This window comes from Engystomops pustulosus, chromosome 10, assembly GCF_040894005.1.
Source record: "Engystomops pustulosus chromosome 10, aEngPut4.maternal, whole genome shotgun sequence".
Lineage (NCBI taxonomy): Eukaryota > Metazoa > Chordata > Amphibia > Anura > Leptodactylidae > Engystomops > Engystomops pustulosus.
In genome coordinates, this window is record NC_092420.1 from 24,019,843 (window position 1) to 24,042,982 (window position 23,140).

General features: G+C 42.8%; 2 protein-coding genes across 3 annotated transcripts; one reads left to right on the forward strand and one right to left on the reverse strand.

The window, feature by feature from the left end:
• Positions 1–280: 280 nt before the first annotated feature.
• SELENOK (selenoprotein K) lies at positions 281–7,728 on the reverse strand. Its single transcript, XM_072126714.1, has 5 exons — positions 7,611–7,728; positions 6,860–6,950; positions 5,713–5,796; positions 1,253–1,342; positions 281–962 (listed from the first exon to the last, which is right to left on the reverse strand). The coding sequence occupies exons 1-5, from the start codon at positions 7,627–7,629 to the stop codon at positions 959–961; spliced, it is 288 nt and encodes a 95-aa protein (XP_071982815.1). The 5' UTR covers positions 7,630–7,728; the 3' UTR covers positions 281–958.
• Positions 7,723–21,324, forward strand: ACTR8 (actin related protein 8). 2 transcript variants are annotated; one of them, XM_072126707.1, is made up of 13 exons: positions 7,723–7,986; positions 10,531–10,701; positions 11,209–11,319; positions 12,305–12,409; positions 12,731–12,904; positions 13,533–13,626; positions 14,302–14,434; positions 15,083–15,236; positions 17,708–17,803; positions 18,885–19,025; positions 19,780–20,038; positions 20,203–20,366; positions 20,642–21,324. In XM_072126707.1, exons 1-13 carry the CDS (start codon positions 7,846–7,848, stop codon positions 20,783–20,785), a joined length of 1,887 nt encoding a protein of 628 aa, XP_071982808.1. In that variant the 5' UTR covers positions 7,723–7,845; the 3' UTR covers positions 20,786–21,324. The 2 variants fall into 2 exon arrangements, with proteins under 2 accessions (XP_071982808.1, XP_071982809.1); XM_072126708.1 differs by lacking the exon at positions 7,723–7,986 and adding an exon at positions 8,659–8,761.
• The last annotated feature ends 1,816 nt before the right edge of the window (positions 21,325–23,140 follow it).

Sequence of the window (23,140 nt, forward strand, 5' to 3'; positions counted from 1 at the left end):
ATTATGTTTGATTTTGATGAAAGATTTTTCTAAAAGGCTTCATCCAATTGTCAAATAAATTATAGGGTATTCTCATAGAAAGGATTTATGGCAAAATGATATAAGCAAATGTTGCATGAGCTTCGGCAATGGCTCCTGGTACCCGGCTCTCTAGACTGAAGTCAGTGCTGCTGGCATTCACTTTTCAAATGGGGTGGTGGGATCCAAAAAAAAGTAATAAGAACACACATGAGACATCTATTGGATATCATGAATGGTACAACACATCATAAAAGTCACCTTCACCTTTATCACAAATATTTATTTACAGCTGTAAAAGGATATGAAAGACACAATGACATGATGTCATCCAAAGGGGACAAAAATATTGTATAACATGAGATTTATTCTACTACGTGAGGTCATGTACACAATTCCTATAGGAAACATGTACATTACTATAAATACGTTTATATCTATAGGAAAAGCTCAGAACATGAAGAGATACAAATCTCTACTAGAAGATTGCCAAGTTCCAAAAGTAGAATGGCGGCGCAGTAAGATATATAGAATAGATCAGAACCGATTATAGCGCTGGCAAGTCCTATGTGTAAAACCGCTATAGGCCGTGAAATAAATTATACGACGTGCAAACTGGGATTGTGCTGTTGACGGATTCCAGAGTCATCGTCAGAACCAACTTCAGATTTTGGGGTTAAGACGGGGTTACAGCAAAGAAATCACCCCTTCTGCTTATAAGACACTGCGTACTACAGACAGTACATGTACAGTTTTACATCTGCTTCATCAGTCGCACTGGATCCTGGGTGAGGATTGCCCGGCGTGACATCATACGTCTGCACGGCTGCAGAGCATTGCACGTGTAGAGAAAAACCATGAGCGGCGTGATGTGCTCTTCCCGTTTCTTCTTTTACTGCTGCATGGTCTTCTCTAGTTGCCTGCTACCGAGAGCAGGCGTTTACCTACAAGATAAAAATAAATAAATAAATTGTGGAACATAAAGAGCATCAAATATCCAACAACTTAAAGGGTCACTCTAGTAAGTGTCCCATATGCTCCATTAATGAATGTATCAATTTCCCTGTTACTATTGTTTTTATCTCCATCTATCTCCTAGGGATGTGAATCATCCTGCGGTGACGCGCTTTACAGTGAGCCTATGGAGATCCGTGCTTTACCCATTAAAGGGGTTTTCCCATGAACAAAAGTTCTGGCCTATCCACGGCATAAAAAAAGCTAAACTTCTGCATACCTTCCTCATCCACCTCCTGCCATTGGCGGAGGGCTTGGGCCGGCGCCATGGTTGATTCGCCCCATTCTACGACGTGGATATCCAGGAGGACTGCAATAAACAACCCACATTAGTGATTTGCTGGAAAAAAAAAACTACATTAAAATACATTTTTCTTCCGATCAATGCATTGGAAGGGCACAGGTAAATTACGTGTTTGGATATATAACTAGGCATAAACATATGTCGATATAACCCTTTGATTGTCACTTCCCAAAATCACTGGGAGCGGCAATCTGTTGTCTTTGTAAGACCCTTGTTGTAGCTGATCTATTAGAATGTGTGATTTTCACTTTGCCATAATACAGTTAATTTATCACAGTTTATGGTAGGATCAATCACATGACCTAGGGACAAAATTACGGCAGGGAGTCTGAAAAATAGTAAAAAAAATAAAAATAAAAATAATAATAATAAAACCTAAAAGTTCAAATCACCCCCCTTTCCCTGCAATCTAAAAATAGTTATTCATGGTGTTGAACCCCATAACGGAAAATTAGAAACACCAATTTGCAACATATAAAAATGTTTTTAAAAAGTGATCAAAAAGTGGTTGTATAGTCCACAAAATGGTAGCAATGAAAACGTCAGCTCCTCTTGCAAAAAACAAAACCTTACACAGATGACTGCTGCAGAAGTATGAAAAACTTATTAGCATCATGGAAGATGGAAAAGCTGTTTTTTTTTGTACACAAGGTTTTAATATTTTAAAATGTATTAACCCCTTCACGCTCTGTGACAGATTTATCCGTCCATCTCTGTATCTCGTACAAAGATGGACTTTGCTGCATATCGCAGCAAAGACCCATCGCTAACACTCGTGGTCAGTGCTTGCATGTTACCTCCAATCGCCGCTCCCCGAACGTCATCGGGGGGCGGCGATCGGTTGCCATGACAGCCTCGGGTCTTCGTCTGACACAAGGCTGAAAGGTTTCTGCATATTCATTACAATGAGTCAGTGGCTCATTGTAATGAATAACCTGCAAAAACTCTATATACTGCGATACAGTAGTATTGCTGGTGGCCACGCCCCTGCAGCCTGTGTGTGCATGTGTGTGCATGTGTGTGCGTGCGTGTGTGTGTGTGTGAAAGATACAACAGCTCCAGGCAGCCATGTGTATAGCAGAACATGTCAGGTACATGTGTAGCTGATGTCTGTGTCTCTCACCTGTATATTAGGAGGATGCAGCATGTCAGCAGATGCAGCACTCACACTAGCCATGCTTTACTATACATTACACACAGACATGAGCAGGGGGAGGAGAGGGGAGGGGTAACAGGGGTGACATCACTGCCTCTGACCATGTGACCAGCCTCATTTACATAATAAAGAATAGATGATTTTACAATGATTAATGTATGAAATAACTAGATAAAGGCTGGGATGGGATCCTTGTGAGCTGCTCCAACAGGTAGTAGTGACAGGACTAGTGACACAGACCTGATGACAGGTGTCCTTTAAGAATACCTGACTTACATACGACCCCTAGAGATTTTGGTAATTTACTGTACTTTAGTCCTAGGTTAAAATAAACAGCTATAACAGTTATCACAGGTGTCTGTAATTAAGATTTATTGTTTATTCCGGTTCTTATGACAATCCAACATTTTTAAAATCCAACTGTCACAGAGACCAAAAAAAATTTTGACTGGGGTTACAATGATAAAATATACAGTTCCGACTTACATACAAAGTCAACTTAAGAACAAACCTACAGAACCTATTCTTGTTTGTAACCCGGGGACTGCCTGTATATGGTAGGAACGATCTGACCATCTAAGGTTAATGTACGCTAGAGGGTCTAAGAAATAGTGAAAAAAATAGTTTAAAAAAAAATCACCCCCCTTTCCCTAGAACTGATATAAAATAATAATAAATAGTAAAAATCACAAACACTTTAGGTATTGGTGCGTCCCAAAATGCCCGTTCTATCAAAATATAAAAACGGTTATTGACGGCGGTGACCTCCGAAACAGGAAATGGCGCCCAAATGTCCGAAATGCGACTTTTACACGACATAAAAAATGTAATGAAAAGTTATCAAAATGTCGCGCAGTCCTCAAAATGGTAGCAATGAAAACGTAGGCTCATTTCACAAAATATGACACCTCACAATGCTCCATACCCCAAAGTATGAAAAAGTTATTCGCGTCAGAAGATGGCAAACATTTTTTTCCTTTTTCGTACACATTTGTTTAATTTTTTAAATTGTATTAAAACGCAATAAAACCTATATAAATTTGGTATCACCGCGATCGTACTGAATCAAAGAATAAAGTTGAAGTGTTATTTGGAGCGAAGAGTGAAAGTCGTAAAACCTGAGCCCACAAGAACATGACGCACATGCAGTTTTTTTTCAATTTTTCCACATTTGGAATTTTTTCCCTGCTTCCCAGTACATGGCATGGAATAATAAATACCATATATACTCGGGTATAAGCCGACCCGAGTATAAGCCGAGACCCCTAATTTTACCACCAAAAACTGGGAAAACATATTGACTCGAATATAAGCCGAGGGTGGGAAATGCATTGGTCACAGACCCCCCCCCCCAGTATACAGCCAACCAGCCCCCTATAGTATACAGTCAGCCCAGCCTGCCCCCAGTAGAATACAGCACTGCCCCCAGAAGAATACAGCACTGCCCCCAGTAGAATACAGCACTGCCCCCAGTAGAATACAGCACTGCCCCCAGTAGAATACAGCACTGCCCCCAGTAGAATACAGCACTGCCCCCAGTAGAATACAGCACTGCCCCCAGTAGAATACAGCACTGCCCCCAGTAGAATACAGCACTGCCCCCAGTAGTATACAGCACTGCCCCCAGTAGTATACAGCACTGCCCCCAGTAGTATACAGCACTGCCCCCAGTAGTATACAGCACTGCCCCCAGTAGTATACAGCCTGCCCCCAGTAGTATACAGCCCAGCCCAGCCTTCCCCCGGTAGTATACGCCTGCCCCCAGTAGTATACAGCTTGCCCCAGCATTAAAAAAAAAAATAAACGTATATACTCACCCTCCGGTGGCCCCGATGTGCAGCGCTGCTGCCCCGTTTTCAGGCTTCCGCGCCCGTCTTCTTTCTTCTGCCGGGCGCCGCCATTGCTCTCTCTCTCTCGGCCGGCGCCTAGTATGACGCACCGCTGCTGACGTCAAACTAGGCGCCGCCCGGGAGAAGAACAATGGCGGCGCCCTGCAGAAGAAAGAAGACGGGCGCGGAAGCCTGAAGACGAGCCACGCGGACAACGGGGGAGCAGCGCTGCACATCGGGACCACCGGAGGAAGAGTATATACGTTTATTATATTTTAAGTATTTTTTTTCCTATATGACTCGTGTATAAGCCGAGGGGACCTTTTTCAGCACATTTTTTGTGCTGAAAAACTCGGCTTATACACAAGTATATACGGTAACATCACGGGAAAGTAACATTTTCCTGTACACGGAAATATAAATTTAGTGTCCCAGTGATTGTACTGACCAAAAAATAAAGTATGGCTGAAAATAACAGATTCAAATAAGTGAAGACTTAAAGGGGTTATCCGGGTTTTAAAAATAACTGAGGCCCGGGCTGGGGAGGGCTATTTAAAAATAATAAACATGTACTTACCTCGTATGGCGCTGCCGATGTCCCGCGCCGTGGCTGGTCTTCTCTGTGCGCGGTTTCATTACAAGGGCGCACAGGGAGCTTCCGGTTGGCCGGAAGCTCCCATCCGACACCATCTCCCAGCGCTTACAACGCTGAGAGATAGGGACGTATAGGAGGAGCCGGCCACATCCCGGACCGGAAGCTTCTTGTGCGCGGCTTCCGTGCCCCTGTAAACAAACAGGGGCACGGATCGAAAGGGACCGCGGCGCGGGACATCGGCGGCGCCGGAGGAGGCGAGTACATGTTTATTATGTTTAAATAGCCCTCCCCAGCCCGGTCATAAGAAATTTTTAAAACCTGGATAACCCCTTTAATGGAGACGTGAACTGGGCCTTAGGGTGCGGTCACAGGGTGCATTCTTGGTGCGTTTTTAAAAGCACTGAAAACGCATGTGTTTTGCATGTATACCTTGCGTATGCCTGGTTTAAGCAGCTGTGAAAATGTTAATACAGCCGTTTACAATCCCAGAAACAAAACAGATTCAATCCAGCCAAACACATGGTAAACATGAGTGTTAAAACGCACCCCAGCCCCTCTCCATAGGAATATATGGTGCACGGTGCCGTATTCCGGAGAAATATAAGACATGTCCTATCTTTCTACGGGGTACGGAGCGGTACGGTGCCGCACGCGTGATGCACCATACCGCTCCTGTTGGGCGCCAAGAGTCCATTGCTATGTATGGGGGACGTATATTGGCCATATATACGTCCCCCAAACATTCGTGTGAATATAACTTTAGAGACAGCGGTGCTGGAAACAACTATCACATTACCCTCTTCCATCATCATATCCAGAGCTGGACATTGAGCTTGAACATCCCCTTCTGGTCAGGTCAGGTCGAATCATACTCTGAAAGCTGAAGATGAAGTTATTAATTAAAACGTTTTACCTACAATTCTTCATCTTTTTGTGCAAAAGACATTTGCATTTCACAAGATTTTCATTATACTATCCTGGGACATCAAGGTCTTAAAAGGAAATCTACCATCAAAATAAAGAATCAAGAATGATAAACCAGATCCAGACACAACCATAAATGCAGACACAGTGACTGTGGGAATGCTCTTATACTTCTTATCCATGGCCTGCTTCCTTCTAAAAATCAACTTTTAAAATGTTGCTAATGAGCCTGAAGGGCTCTGGGGAGGGGCGTTCTCTGTTGAGGATTCAGGTCTTCCGGCGATTCACTAAGGTAGTGCGTCCGATGTCCACCAGGTGTCGCTGCTGCGCTGAAGTCCGTCGGAGTTCACCAAGCTATCGTGGGTGCAGGTGAGCAAGTGTCACTTTTTTTTTTTTTTTTAAATACGGCGGTTTTTCCGAATCCATCGGGTTTTCTTTCGGCCACGCCCCCCGATTTCCGTCGCGTGCATGCCGGCGCCGATGCGCCACAATCCGATCACGTGCGCCAAAAACCCGGGACAATTCAGGGAAAATTCGGAGCAAAACGGTAATACTCCAGTAACCCAACGGAAAAACGGGATTCATGCCCTTAGTAAATGACCCCCAGTGTGTGTGTGTGTGTGTGTGTGTGTGTGTGTGTGTGTGTGTGTGTGTGTGTGTGTGTGTGTGTGTGTGTGTGTGTGTGTGTGTGTGTGTGTGTGTGTGTGTGTGTGTGTGTGTGTGTGTGGAGAGACAGTGCAACAGCCTGTGAATCTACAGCACAGAGGAGCTCTGTTAACAACCCTCCACTGGCTCATTAGCATAATGTTAAAAGTGCCTGGATCTATGTGTAGGTGTTTGCTTTATCATGATGGATTTTGATGGTAGATTTCCTTTGAGAGCTCTGTGTGCATAATTGAAACTTATGGTTGGTGATATGGATCAGTATATGCTAGAAATCTGATATCAAAGAAATAACTGAAACGTGAAAATAAATGAGTGAAGTAAATGAAGATAAATCTGTAGTGACCACTACTTACAACAAGACAACAAAGTCTGTAATTCCCCAGAAGAGGTCTGTAATAAAGGAGAGGCGCCATGGAGATCTCTGCTGGCCGTCCAGCACTTGTCCTAAAGGCAAAGATTAAAGAATTAATGACTGGATGGGTGAACACATACAATAACTAATACTAAAGTGTATCTCTATCATCTAGACATCAAGGGGAAGGGTCATTATATAGTTTGGAATAATAAAGTGGGGATATTCTTCTATTTGGGCACAATAAGAGGAGGGGTACAACCTTCTTTCAGCCATAATAAGTGTGACAACAAATCCCCATGATAGAAAAGGTTACTACGGTATTAGAGATGATCGGACCAGATGGAGGGGTTTGGGTTCGGCCGCCTGACCATTCATAGCCATGTCTAGTTGCTGCGGGCATCAATTTGCCCTGTTGGCTGCTTGGCAGTATGTCCGGGTCAGATCTCTAGTAACTCAGTATTTATTATGTACCGCAAAGTGACGCCAGTCAAAAACACAACTCGAACTTCAGAAAACCAAGCCCTCACTCAGCAACATCAACAACCAAATAATAAAGTTTTGGACCTTTGAATCTGAAATTAAGTAGGTCGTAGAATGTGAATAAGTAGGTTGTTACAGGGTTAAATCCATATAATCTCAACAGATCCCCTATAACACTACTACTCCCATACAAAGCTGTATGTAATAGAAAGCCTCCACAATATACTGTGTCCCGTATAGGCAGAGTATACGCAGCAGGCTGCTCTCACCATTCGCGATATACACCATGTTTTGCCTCCTCCAGATGGTGACTCAGTCTCTGTCCGTATTACGGATATCCTGGTCACGTGACCCAGGAGGTGGAAGCCGCTGATTGGCTCCTGTAGTTGAAACGCATCCATCGTCACAACGTCGAGCTGTCACCCAGGAATAGCTACTGCTTGTCCGCTTTCCCAGGGATAGGTTTTTGGTGGCCACTGGAGCGCCCTTGCAGTCCCGTCGCGCATGCGCAGCGGCAGAAACCAGGTGGCCGCTATGACACAGGCTGAGAAAACGGAACCGGAGAACGGCAGAGAGAAAGAGAAGGAGCAGCGCGGGGTGAAGCGGCCTATAGTACCGGCAGCCATCCCTGAACCCCTGCAGGAGGTGACTGCACAGACACGGGGGTGGTGGAGGGCAACCAAACATTACTGTGACAACCACACTGGAATGAATAAACATGTATGAAGTGTACATAGTGACCAATCACAGCGCAGATTTCATTTGCCTTCTGCCTTGGAAAACAGAACCTCCTGTGTGATTGGTTGTTATGTGCAAAATCAGTTTTTAGATTTCTTCCACCATAATATCACATCCCAGTGCGGCTCCTTACAGTCCTGAGGGCAAGGCGACTGTGTCTTCACTCTTATACAAGGTCTCTGAGAGGCCAGAGTGCTCTGGGAACATAGGTGCTCCTGTCCTTAAAGGGAACGTGTCACCCGGGACCTCATTTTTCACTAAAGACAGATTGTAAAAGCCCATGACACCTGCAGTGCACATCTGCCTCTCTGCCTTTTCTAAGCATTTGCATCACTGTATAATTGTGTGTTATAACTTACTCTTGCATCCTGACAAAATCCTGGGGTAGTCACAGGGGCTGGACTTTGGTTTGGATGCATCTCAAAAAACATGTGACCTGTTTGAGCTGCAGGCTGTCTCCATCTTTGTGCTCCTGTACAGCTGCTCCCTCCCCCACTGATGTCAGCTGACCAGGCTGTGACCTCTGAGAAGAAGCAGGAGGTGGAGCTGTACAGGAGCACAAAGGTGGGGGCCAAGCTCTGAGGAGTGGGTAACACAGACAAGTCACATGTTCTTTTTTGAGATGCATGCAAACCAAAGTCCAGCCCCTGTGACTACCACGGGATTTTGTCAGGATGCAGGAGTAAGTTATAACACACAATTATATCGTAATGCAAATGCTTAGAAAAGGCAGAGAGGCAGATTTGCACTGCAGGTGTCATGGGCTTTTACAATCTGTCTTTAGTGAAAAATGAGGTCCCTGGTGACAGGTTCCCTTTAAAGGGATTGTCCAGCAGCAGAAAACATTCTGGAAACATCACTTCACCAGTCTGTGTGGCTTATCTGGTATTGCACTTACATTGAGATGAATTTGGCTGAGCTGCAACTCTGTGCACCAGCCTGAGGCCGCATCCACGCTTGGCGTTTGTGTTGCTCTTTGCTTGCTTTGGATGAAAGCAGCTATGTTTTACTAATCCTGGACATTCCCTTTAAAGGAAATCATTTGATTTCATACATTATGAAGCAAATATACCTTGAGACTGCTGTAGCTACACTGATGCAGAAACATATCTTGTTCAATCCCTGAACTGTAGTTTTGCTGAAAAAACAATTATAAAATTATGACAACAAGGCTCGGTCACTTCTGTGTCTGCTCAGCGCTTCTCCTCACCCTAATTATGCACTGCTTCAGCCTTGTTCTGACAAGCGCAAGCCAAGAATAAGTCATCACTGTGTTGTCCCTGACAGACAGAAGTAATCAATCGCTGCACCATCCCCCAGCTGCTGTGTATGAGTCATCCAGCTCAGGTTGATTAGTCCTGTCTGCACAGATAAGGCAGTGCTTTTATGTACTTTCCCGAGGTCCTGTATTTTATAGTTTTTTGGGCAAAACCACCTGTTCAGGGATTAAACAAGATATGTTTCTGCATCAGTGTAGCTACAGCATTCTCAAGGTTTCGTTCACAATACATAAAAATGATAAATCTCGTTTAAAATGGGAAATCTTCATGTAAATATAGGTGGTGTTTAAGGGATACACACTAAGGGGACGGTCACACCACTCGTTTTCTCGATACGTTCAGCGTATTACACTTCAGGGAAGTTCCTGGTGTATTTGTATAACGTTTCCTGTTCACATACTGGCAGACTCCTTTTTGTGTCCTGTGCAGTGTATATGTTGTATACTGTGGAAAACACAGGATGGAAAGATGCTCGGAGGAGGCCGTAATAGCCTAAGGGGGACAAATGCAACAGTAGTGCATCCACCCCCGGCCTCTGCTGAGCAAACACTCTTGGTGGTCCCCAGTGATGTCACTGTCCATATAAGGATAGATACATCACTGGGGAAACGCCCTGAACTTTGGAAGCTGCCAATCACTGATGTCCACTCCTCCCTTTCAGGAAGGCACAGGATGGCCTATCCCAGTGTAAGTGCATATATTGGGATATGTCAGGACATATTCATGCAATTGAGGGCTACAACATAGTGTGAATATAACAGATTATCACACATGTTCTACTTTAAGGGTGCAGTCACACTTGCCACTAGCGATGCGTTAACAAGCACAGCGCTAGCATATGTATCTATGGAAAAGCAGGCGATCGATAACCAGAACCAGGTGTCTTGCATTAAAACAATGGGGTTCTGGTTACTGATCGCTTGCGATTCCATAGAAACGCACGTGCGTTTGGGCCGAGACCCACCGAAGTACTCTAGCAGCGCTATCATTACGTGTGACTGCACCCTAAAGGGGTTATATGATGCTTTCAGGTTATTCCCTATCAATAGGGGAGGGAATAACAAGCTGATGGGTGCTGGGACCAAACATTCTTTTCTCTTGTTTCCACTTTTTGACAGATTATTTGCTTTGTATATATTTGCTATAATAATTTCTGTGTTGTGTTTTGCAGCATATACAGAGCGACTATGTTATAGTCATACACCCTGGATCCAGCACCTTGCGCATCGGCAGAGCTACAGACACCCACCCAGCAGCGATCCCTCATGTTATTGCCAGGAGACACAAGCAGCCGGGACAAACTTACTCCTGTGACAAGTGGCTTCTCAGAGACGGACTCAATGTATGCTTGACAGATCGATAGTGTCAGTAAAAAAAAACTATTGTATGGAGTCCATAATATGGCAGCCTGGTCATGTCATCCCCAGTCTGACCATCAGTCCATCAACTGTAGTAAGTCGGCACGAGATGATGAATAAATTCTTTTTTTGTGCAATCCACAGCGTCAGTCAAGGCCAGCTAATTCTCTTCCTACTATATCCCCCCCCCCCCTGCAATCCGGGACTGTTGAAGGTCCATTGACTTAATCAATAAAATAATTTATGCATTGTATGAGTGCCGAGTTACTACAGTTGACTACTAATATTTTGGCTACATTCATTGAAAACACAGTATGCAGAACAATGCTACATTCACATTAATTTGTGCCTGCCGTACAGTAGTATGGTGGGCACACGTCTGCGCCGGGGAGAGGAGGAGGGGGTGAGCGCAGTAAATTTCTGTAAAGTCAAAAAGATCAAGCAATACAAATGGTCATTGTTATTGTCTTGTTTGTGTCTTTGTTATTTAGAAGCCAGAAAGCAATGAACAGAGACAAAATGGTCTCAAAATGGTGGATCAAGCTATCTGGTCCAAAAAGATGTCTAATGGGACAAGACGGATCCCTGCAGTTCCTGAGCAGGTAAGTGTTCAAAATAGGGTTTTCTATTTCTACTGGCCTATGGGCAGTTTATTGACCCTCACCTGCATGTGCTTTCTGCTGGGAATATTTATCAAGGGGGTCACTGGGTCCTTTATTGGCAGAGATGTTTCTGCTTCCTCTGCTGAGTACTGAGTAAGTTGCAGTATTGAAGGCTGAAGTGGTTATAAGCAGCTTCATTCTTTTTAGGGTCATTCGCTGTCTTTTCTAGTTTGCTAGGACTTTACACCTGAAACTGTCTGTGTTCTCCTTCTGCAGCTGCACCATGGCCCTTCCATGTAAAATATCTGCACACCATAGCTTGTTAGGCTATTTTATAAGTTACAATGTGCAGCTATTAATTAAAAATGGACTTTCTTTTAAAAACTACAGCAATTTTTTTTTCCTTTTTATATGTTTTTCAGCCATACACCTGGTACACAGCTCTGTAAAATCCCAGCCTAATACACATCATAATCAGGACTTTAATACACTGTAACCCTTGCCTGGGTTGGTTAAAGCCAGAATGCAAGCAGGATTGTTTCCATGCGCTGACAACAAGTAGAGAACTTTAAAAAGTAGGAAGAACTGAAACACTAAACAAGAAAATTGTAGAACCTTAAAGAGTAATTGTAAAGTTACTAACAAAAATGCTGTTAGCACAGCTGGAAAGAGCCTACGATAGTTATATCATGTTGCTGGGTTCTTCCTATCCTGAGATATAGGGCTAATAGATACATGAGACTATCTGTAAACCCCTCTCATCTTTTCCTGAAGTGGGCGGGACTTCCTGGTCGTGACATCAGCTGTGGGCAATGATTAAAGTAGCATTCAGGGAATTCACATGAACGTGCACAAACAGCTCAGCCAATCAGGACACAGAATCACTGTTACTGCTAGTACAGAGCAAGGCAGGGAAAACGGAGCACATCAGACATGGATTTATTAAACTCATCAAAGGTTTTCTTACTTTTTTTTACCTTTTCAGGCCAGAGCATACAATAAACAGATGAGACCAGCGATATTAGATCATGATTCTGGTGTGAAATGGACCAATACTTCTCACAATGAAGAACACTTTGTAGGAGAAGAGGTACTTCAACCTGTATTATTGGCATTAAGTTTTAACTGTATATATATAAAAAAAAAACATTATTTTGAACTTTTAACTATAAGTTTTTACACGTTTTGAGAAAATGTAATTTTTACAATTATATAATTTGGTGAAAAGTAGAACCTTAGGACCAAGCTGTCAATTTAATATCTACCAATTTCAGAGGAACACCATATATATGTGTCATATATAAGAATTGCTATTTCTTGAGTAATACATGTCACAAATTCTGATCACTTACTAAATAGTTGCTTTGATTGTGTTCTATGTATTAAAGATGAGTTTGTTCTGTTCTGTCAGGCACTATTTGTGAATCCAGCTGACAGGTATGATATTCACTATCCCATACGACGAGGCCAGCTAAATATTCACGGTGGACCTGGAGGCTCCGTCACTGCCGTCCTCACAGACCTGGAAGTCATCTGGTCACACGTCATACAAAAATTCTTAGAAATACAGCTGAAAGACTTGAAGGTGCGTTAACCATGTCTAGTAATGTGTTGGCAACCCTGAGATGGGATTGTAATATAGTATGTTTCCCAGGCCCCTAAGTGACCATTGCAGTGTGTCAATAACCTCAGAATCCATATGCATGTTCAAGGTTTCTTGATGTGGACACCTTTGTATACACAGTGTGAAGCCATGTATACATTATAATGGGAGTTCACCTGCCAGCACAATACTTGCATTACATATAACAGAGCTAATCTTTGTCATGTGTATTTTGCTGGCCATTCATTTTGACTAGTCTGCATATAAAACTACACATATGGCTAGTTGCAGATTCCCTGTGGTATAAGATGAGACTTGAATGCTTGTAAGACCAGAACTGAAGAGATCATTGCTCACCTTGTCACCCTTGGTCCAGATATTGTAGTAGTAAAGGAACAGACTGTGTTATTGTCTGTGTAGGTCAGACCATTGAGACCTTCACCAATTCTGAGATTGAGGGGGCATGTAACCCTAACTAGTCCCTTCAACGTTAATTTAGTAATATGGATGTGCAGATATCAGCGCCTCCTGACCCTAGTTGCTATTTATTAGATTGTCCTCTGCTTTACAACTTCTTTTTTTCTTTTTGCTTGTTTTTTGTTACACACAGTATTACCGCTGTATATTACTCATCCCTGACATATATAACAGACAGCACGTGAAAGAGATGGTCAATATGATCCTAATGAAGATTGGATTTTCAGGTAGATTTATGGCTTTAATTAACTTTATTTTTCTACCAAACTGTTAAAAAGGGAGTCTTCCAGGAATTCTGCAAAATAATGTGGTGGGCCAAAAATACTAAGTGTTCTTGCCGTGCTCCGTTTCTTGCATAGTTCCTGTACTTCCAGTCTTTAGCACTTTCATTGGGTCAGAGTTACCAGGGGTAGGTCACATGATCCACCTTGGCTAATCATTGACCACTACGGGACATCACTTCCTTTTGCATCACGTGTGACGTCCATTAGTACAAGCACAGTGGGTTCTCAGACTTTTTGCACTTCTGAATGAACAAAAGTACAAAAACTAAAACTGAGTAAGAGATCTTGGCTGCAGGTTGTTGTTTTACTTTAACTTTTTTTCGTTGAGTTAAAAAAAATCTGTAGCCATTATCCAGAATCAACTCTGCTGCAGATATAAAAATTTCCACCTTTGATTTTCGTGGTGCTCTCTTTGCACTGCAGATTCTACATGAAAATCTGAGCGGTTCATGTTCATGTACCTTTTAACTTTCCAGAGAAGAATCTACTGTAGTCGTTTATGGAATGACCCAGCCATTACACAAATATGATCTTCGACCAAGGAAACAATACAGGTTTAGAAAACAGAAGATTAACATTCTTTTCAAATGATTTACAGAAATGCATTTTGTCTTCTAGGTGTGATAGTCCATCAGGAGTCAGTCTGCGCTGTGTATGGCAGTGGACTGACCAGTGCATGTGTTGTTGATGTTGGAGATCAAAAGACCAGCATTTGCTGTGTAGAGGATGGTATATCCCATCGAAACACCAGGTACCTGCAGGATTATCAGAGCATCCTATATGCCCTTCTAGAATCATACCTGTGGTCACACATTCCGTTAGCAATGTGTTTTGAAGCGCAATGCAATCGGAACGGGGAAGGGCTGGTACCATCTGCATCTGCATTGGAAGCGGTAGACACAAGCCCCCTCTACATTCCGATAGCATTGTGCTTCATCACACATTGCAAGTGAAATGTGTGACCGCGCCCTAAGGATGCCCCTCTAAGACATAGGTGAAAACCGTTGCACAGAGTAGTCCCAAACTGTAGGACTAAATGTGGTGACCTGACTTTAGCTCTGCTGACTTATACTTGCAGAATGCTGTCAGTATTGGACAGTAGAGCTGTGACTGGCCTGAGACTTACAGGACTATTTATACCTATGAAGTTTGTTTTCATAGTATCATAGTTTATACGGTTGAAAAAAGACACTTGTCCATCAAGGTCAACCAAGGAAGGGATTGCTTAATTGACTTGCATTTGGGCTGGAAAAGGGGACCAGGGACCAGCACACAGCTTGTATAAACATGTTCATGTAACTGAAACATAAGAATGTGTTAAATGTTGTGATGTCAGTGAATTGGCATAATATCTTCACACATCCTTCAGTTATGTATATATTACTGTGTCTGTTTGCAGACTGTGTCTTGCCTATGGTGGAGCTGATGTCACACGCTGTTTCTTCTGGCTGATGCAGAGAGCAGGATTTCCCTACCGAGAGTGTCAGCTCACCAATACTCTGGACTGTCTACTCTTACAGCAGCTTAAAGAGACATACACTCACCTGGACCAGGTGGGATCACCTTCCTTTTGCATCGTGAAATTCTTAAAGGAGTATTCCGGGAATATGAATGTCTGACACAAAAACCCATGATGATGTAAATAACTGAATACAACAATACTCAATGTCATTAGTAACAAAACGGAGCTTAAATAGTTTGATTTTATGATTTACAAAATTTATGGCTTCTCTAAAATAGGTGGAGTTATCACCAAGATGGCCGCCACTGGAAAATACAAGTCCCATGATCCTTTAGTTCTCAGTAACTCCTCCTCCCTCTTATGCTCTGCTAACAGTGATGATGTAACAGGTTTTCCTGCACTGTTACCATAGTAATGATGTGTAACTGCCATCACCACAACACTGACCATATACTGAATGCACTGCAACCAACCGACTACAGCCTAACATAGCGGTGATCACATGACCTGCCCAGGCAGGTGCAGGACATGTGATGTGGACATGTGACCAGCGGCCATCTTCTGTTCTGCAACGGACCGCGCGGAGGAAATTAACGGACTGATTAAAGGGCCAGTAGCATTTTAATTCTTCATTACAGTCTATGTCACCAGCATTTTTCTGCAAAGGGGAGCAAAACTAATTACACATTAGCTTATATTTTGAGTATCCATTTGCATATGAATTATGCTTATACCTGGAATACCCCTTTAAATTTTGAAATATTTATATCACATTACTGTATCATCCATCTAGTTCTGTGTGGTGACATTATCAGGGTATAACGTTTATATACACCTTCATCTGGCTTCTGACATGGTACTAACACATTGATACATAAAAGGAGAGATGATACCGATCTGAGAAGATGAGATGCATGAGATCCCTATTACACAGAGACTGACAGGCAGAGGCTGTGACAGACTTTTAAACTGCCAGTTCTGCTACATCTCTGTTCTCAAAGATATGTGCCTGCCTCCCCCTTCCCCCGTATCACTTATCTCCTTGTAGCTTGTAGCTTCTCTCTCTGCTCACCATGTGCTGGCAGGAAGTGGTCAGTCAGAGTCTCTGAGCTCCGTGCAGGGGAAGTGAATACATGCACACAGCGGAAAGGCACAGAAACTCAGCAGCACAGAGTCACACAGGAATCAAAGATGCTGCCGACTCTATGTCAGAAGTTACATTGTTGTGTCTAGGGGCATCTGAAATAGTGTCACCAGGGCTGGTGGAGACAAGTTGGACTTGTCTGTGAAACACCTGTATTTTTGTTAATAACAGTGAATTAGAGTGTGTTATTATAGTATCCTTTATGATGAGCATATTATTTTGTATTCCTGGAACTCCTCAAAGGGGCTGAGCATATCAATAAACCCAAATATTGAAGGCAGCTGAAGGGGATTGAACCAGCATCATAAAGAGTTAAGGCTATAGTAAGAAGGACCCACTGTTGGGGCTGTGCAAATGTCAGTGTCTATACTTAATATGTGCACCTAAGGCTGGGGAGACTGCTTTAAAAAATAAAGCGCATCCCTTTACAAGGTGCAACTCCAAGGTCTACTGAGTGGCCTATGGTTAGTGCCCAAGCCATCCCCACTAACAGATGCCACCACATTACTGCGCATACCCTGTGGTTCCTCACAGTAATAATGTGTAGCACGGTCCACTCTCATCAAATATGGTATTGCTCTGTTCCATGCAAGAAATAACATTTATAGCCCTGTTCACACTAACACAATCATAATGTGGTAGAAATGATAGTGAGAGCCCTGTTCACACTATCGCAATCGTAATGCATGTCATAGTCCATAGTCTCTCGTGCATTTTGGTAAAAATAACCCAGACAACGTATGAAGGCTCAACGAGGAATAAATAATGACAGCACGGAGGAAACGTCCAACTGATGGGAGTTTTTCACAGCATATAAATCACAATAATCTGCAGAAAATAAAATAAAGTACTATTATGAGGATCTCCAAATAAGTATAAAATGTGAAAATGCATAATATAACATAACTTATATTTATGCAAATTATTGTTCACGACTACTTGAGCGTGGAGCAGCCGCACTGCGGAGCAGGAGCAAAGGTTACTCAAAGCCCCTGTATCCGTGGCCGATTCCCCCTCATCTTCTTTTCAGCTTTCTGATTGTGAAGTGTGAGCAGAACTCCGGCTTCACAACGAGAGATACGTTTTTCTTAGGTTCTGCGAAACTCTTATATTAGCCACATATAGTATAAAGATGAGTTCGGTAGTAGGAACCTACCATTGGATCTACCTTTAAGATAAATTCTCATACTTGCGTTTAAGTTCAGGGTCACTGGGTTTGTTGAGGAAAGTTATATAAACCTCGCAAGATCCTCTCCCGATTTATCTATCTATATTGTATAGCGTTTCCATGTGCCCTTTCAAAATTTGCATTATGACCACATATCTGTGTATAACCACATTTGTGTCCACAGTTCTTACAATACAGGTTTATGTGTGAATATTGTGGTATTTTCCTAAACCATGTGCTTTTTCCTCAGGACATTTGTGGACTTCAGGATCACGAGTTTCAGGTTCGGCATCCAGATTCTCCAGCCTTGTTGTACCAAATGAGACTCGGCGATGAAAAACTTCAGGTAGGAGCGAGTGTTCATTTAGGGTTCACTTATTTTTATTCATGTCAGCAGAGGTGTAATTTAGAACTACCGAGCCCGAATGTAAAATTTGTAACATCCAAAGGGCACTTACTCATAGATCCAGGCACTGTGAATGTGGTATTCTTCTTATATTTGTTATCCATGGCCTTTGCCCTTCTGAAATCAACTTTTAAAATGATGCTAATGAGCCTGCTTCACAGGCTATAGCACCCTCTCTCTGCCTGATGTAATTTCACACAGTGGGAGGGGAAGTGTTCCTTGAACAGTGTAACAGCCTGTCAATCTTCAGAACGGAGGGACTCTGGGAAAGCTCCATTGAGACCTTCAGAGCATTTTCAAAGTTGATTTTAGAAGGAAGGAGGCCAAAATTAAAGAAATGTAAGAAAATTAGCACAGTCACGGTGCCTGGGTCTATGAGTAAGTGTCCCTGGTTTATCATGCTTGATTTTGATGTAGATTTGTTTTAATAAATTCATCTAGTCCGCTCTCTTTATCCATACATTATGTACCGTGGCCATAGTAGGGGCTAAAAAGAGAAAGTATACTTATCTGGCTGTGGATCCTGGGACTTCTGGTTTTCAGGACTGCATTTGGCTGGAAGTTCCCTAAATGTGAATTGTCCTGGACTATCAGCAATCACTTCTTCCACTTCATCAGCCCCCTTCCCCCTCCGCCATTGAATGACCACGGGAAAAGCACTAGAATTATTACAGAAAAACAAAGAGAACGGGTTTTGGGAGATCCTTGAATTTGCATTGCACAACACCTTCTTTTTCTCAGTCCTCATGCTGCTACTCAAAATATCCAAATTGTCTTGTGGCTTTAAAATTGCTCATAAATAGAGATCAAGGGACCCAACGTTCTCATTCAGATTGGACCACGGGACACCCCTGGCCAATCATAGCCATGGCTAGTTACTATGGGCATCAATCTGCCAGCGATTCGGCAATATGTCCGTGTCGTGCAGCCGAACATAAACGTCCGGTCCTCTCATCTCAACTCATACAGTCCCCTTAATATGATTTTGACCACTTCTTGCCGATGTTTTGTCATATTCCAGGCTCCGATGGCGCTGTTCTATCCGGCTACATTTGGGATTGTGGGTCAGAAAATGACGCATTTACAGCACAGGTCACAGGGAGACCCAGAAGATCCTCATGACGAGCATTATCTGCTAGCAACACAAAGCAAACAGGATCAAGTAAGACCAAGCATTACACTGCTCAGAGCGATACATGTGATGTGAGCACATAAGATCGCACCGGCACTGCTGCCGACCTCAACCGTTTCATTCTTGGAGGGGTTACACACTTTTATTAGGATATAATGTGAAGTGATATAAAGAAAATGTAGCAAAGCATATTTTTATAAAGGAATTGGCCTAAGTTTTGTTATCCCCAATATAGGATATAACAATTTGATTGGAGACGGTCCAGCTGATCAACCCCCCCATCCCAATGAACAAGAATGGGGGTCCCATTCTCATTAATAGATGTAGCAGCAGGTCCGGCATGTGTTCTGCCGCTCCATTCAATGTCTATGGGAGTGGTGGAGATACCGGAGTGCTGGGCTCCCTTAGCATTGAATGGAGCGTGAGGATACATGTTTGACCTTTTAGTCATTTCATTCATTTAGCAAGAACGGGACGTGATTGGTGATGGTCCCAGCCTCTGGACTATTAGATTGTTATTGCCTGTCCAGTGGGAGGGGGGTATCACGGAAGCTTGGGACAACTCATTAATTTGAAAGAAAAAACTTTTAACCATTTTGTGGAACTTACAAAGACTTATTTTATTTTTTTTTTTCACATTTTCTGTTGTGCCATAAATGTTGTTGTTTTATCATATTGAGGGTCCCTAATATTAATCCTTCTCTGGGCATGGTAGCCCCTTGAGGGACCACTGTTGCAACTTAGAGAGATACTTAACTTGGTTTGTAATTATGACACTTTTAAGTCCTCGAAGGCGTCTGCAGACCGGAAAGGCATGCCCAAACCCAGCATGTATGACGATGTGCGGAGCCAGGGCATGGATCCAGAAAGGGGGCACATGATGGAATCGGAGCTAGGACCTTCCCAAGCTGATGGCATGGGGCACAGCAACGATGGGGAGGAGACGTCTGCATCTTTATTCTCCAGGAAAACCATGGTGTCTCAGTTCGAAGGGAAGGCACTGGGTCTGGACAAGGCAATTCTTCATAGCATCGACTGCTGCAGTAAGTCACGTACACATCAACACTTACTATGTCCTCACTATGATTGTGCTATAGGATACAGGAGACTCTATACAATACAGTAATATATATGTCTATTGCGATCAGTTTGCATAACATTATAGACTATATTGATAATCGTAAAGGAGTTTTAAATTTCCTTTCAGCTTCCGATGATACAAAAAAGAAGATGTACAGCTCCATCCTGGTGATCGGCGGGGGGTTAATGTTCCACAAGGCGCAGCCGTTTCTGCAGCATCGAATCCTCAATAAGATGCCTCCATCTTTCAGAAGAATGGTCGAAAACGTAGAAGTGATCACAAGACCTAAGGTAGAGCATGTATTTCTCGCTGTGTTTTCCCCTGTGTGTTGCTCGTCGCATCACGGACAATACAGACCTCTGCATTTGGATTTATCTTGTGAAACCGCGCCACTCTTGTTCACTGTCTGTGTCTGGTATAGCAACTACAAAGTGAGTGAATTGTGATACAAGACACATGGAAAGCCCATAGATCAAGTTGGCATGATATAAACATTTTTACCTTGCTATATAGAAAAATCACCTTAACCCTTTCATACATGATGATTGCATATGCTTCCCTCTAGGATATGGACCCACGAGTGATCGTATGGAAAGGGGGCGCAGTCCTTTCTTGTCTCGACACGACGCAGGAGCTATGGATCTACCAGCGGGAATGGCAGAGGTTCGGGGTGCGCATGTTACGGGAAAGAGCTGCCTTTGTTTGGTGAAGTAAAAGGACTTGAGCTGTAAATTTGGTTATGGATAATCTCATTTCACTGTAAGGAAACCTTCCTTATGTATATAAGACTGTGTACAGTGTGAGATGGAAATACATGGGGAAGTCATGAATGCAGAAATCTGGCCTGCTAAGGCTCTGTTCACATCTCCCTTCCTCATAGGAGCAGTGAATATGATGGCCGGGCCAGATCTGCTACATGACTGACACCATTGACAGCCAACCAGGTGTCTGGCACTTCACAGCAAAAAATGCTGCTACTGGTTGGACTTTTTTTTGCCATTTATGATGATCTTCGATGGAGCGTACAATTTGGGTGTGAATAGAGCCCAAAGTTATGTAATATTTTTATTACTTGCACAAATTTTGGAGAACTTAATAAACCAAAATTCACATAACACAAGTCACTTTATTTATTCACCTCTAGAGGGCGATAGAGCACTGTGAAGCCCTGAGCAATGCGAGTTTTCTATGTTTACATGTGATGGAGAATCAATATCCTAAAATTGGATAAAAGCTTTACAAGCCTCACTCATTGTGTCAGTTCTTTCTCCTTTTCTATCTGTAGGATAAAATCGGCTACGATTCTATAACGTAATTCCATGATGAATTTTACATTTATTCCATCCTTTCACAATTAGAGACATTTAACATGGCTGTGGTCAGTCCCTGAATGAAGAAGGACTGTGCAGTGTCCCGTGTCATTGGTTCCCAGCGGTGTGGTCAGTCAGACTCTTTGCATCCTGCTTCCCCCTTAAACACCAAACTTCTATTATTTAGTTGCGAATTAAGGACTCCTTGCATTATGTATTATGATGCAAGGACTTTTATCCTTGGCACTGTGGTCAGTCAGTAAAACAAGACCCTGTATGGTCTATAGGAGGTTGTGACCTTCTTTTTGGTATCACAGTTTGCACAGACACAGCTCCACTCATATGCTAGAGGCTGTTCCCGGTACTGCAGCCACATCCTAGGCACAGACATAACTTAACATAACAATTGCATAATTTACTTTGTGTGTATTGGCTGCTGGATTTCGCCTTTTGGTAAGTCCGCCACCATTACACATACATCACAAACCAGAGGTATTCGCAGTAATAAGTTACATGTCAGTTATTTGCTTTATATCAGAAATCACATTTTTGTTCACAATATCATATGGGATTGTCTTAAATCTGCAGTATTACACTCTGTAGTTAGTGGAGATACCCGAAGACAAGATGGTTGTTGATACATGAACTCGGTGCACATGTATTTTGGGAAGTCTCTTAGTCATCCGGGTAGAATATTTTTATAATATGTTTTAGCCTTTTTGCAATGCATCATGTAACCTGTGCTCTATAGCACGGGGTAAGATGAGGATACGTTGCATATGGTTTTGGGCTCCTCTTACTGTCCTTAGTACAAAGTTATTGGAACATGTGAGATTTTGTTTATTTAACTTAACCCCAACCTGTGTATAGAAAAATGGCTAATAATTAACCCCAATGACTGTGCATAGCAGAATGATTATAATGAATGTGTAGATGTCACTCCTCACCCTTAGAAGGTCAATATTGAGGCATCTCTGATATTTCATTCTTACAGCTTTCATACGGATGACCTTCTAATGTGTATAGGGGTCTCCTGACTTTTGGCAGATGTCGGGGGAAAAGAGAGTTGAATTTTTTTGGATCGTTAGTATGATGGCAAAGGAACCTCTCTCCCTATTCAGAAGACATGCATCCTGGGCCAAGCTGAGTGTGCATATGTATAAGGAGATTCAACCATGGCAATCATGCCAGTATTTGGCCAACTTCTCTGTAGTATATAGGGATTGTGCCGCTTTATTTCTGATAACTCCAAGCCCACCTGACCTTGTATGCAATGTGAACACGTGCCTAAATATGGAGAGTAACTTTAGAGAAGGACTCAAATTGCTCCATGTTCTACCCTATACATGGCGTATTATAGAGCATCCTGGTGCCACACGTTGCCCGCTCCATCCTTTCCTTACCACAGCTCAGTATATTCCGTCTTACCCGGGTGTAGATGTACAGCAATGGATTCCAGCTGGTACCATATTAGTCAATCATTAAACTGCATATCTCTGTTAGAAGAGTTTTATTTAGTTTGCTTCGTCTATAAACTGTTAGAATTTGTCTCTGACAGAAGTAGGAATTACACGAAACGGATTAATCTCTGGACTCTGAATGTCCCAACACATATGGGTGACTCCGTGGTTAACTATTAACTATCCAGCCCCTGCATCTCCTCAATGTGGATGCCAAGTTTATATGACAGGTGATAATGGAGGTAACTGGGTTCACCAGATACGGCTGTGGTGCCTCTGGAGGGTGGGTGGGGG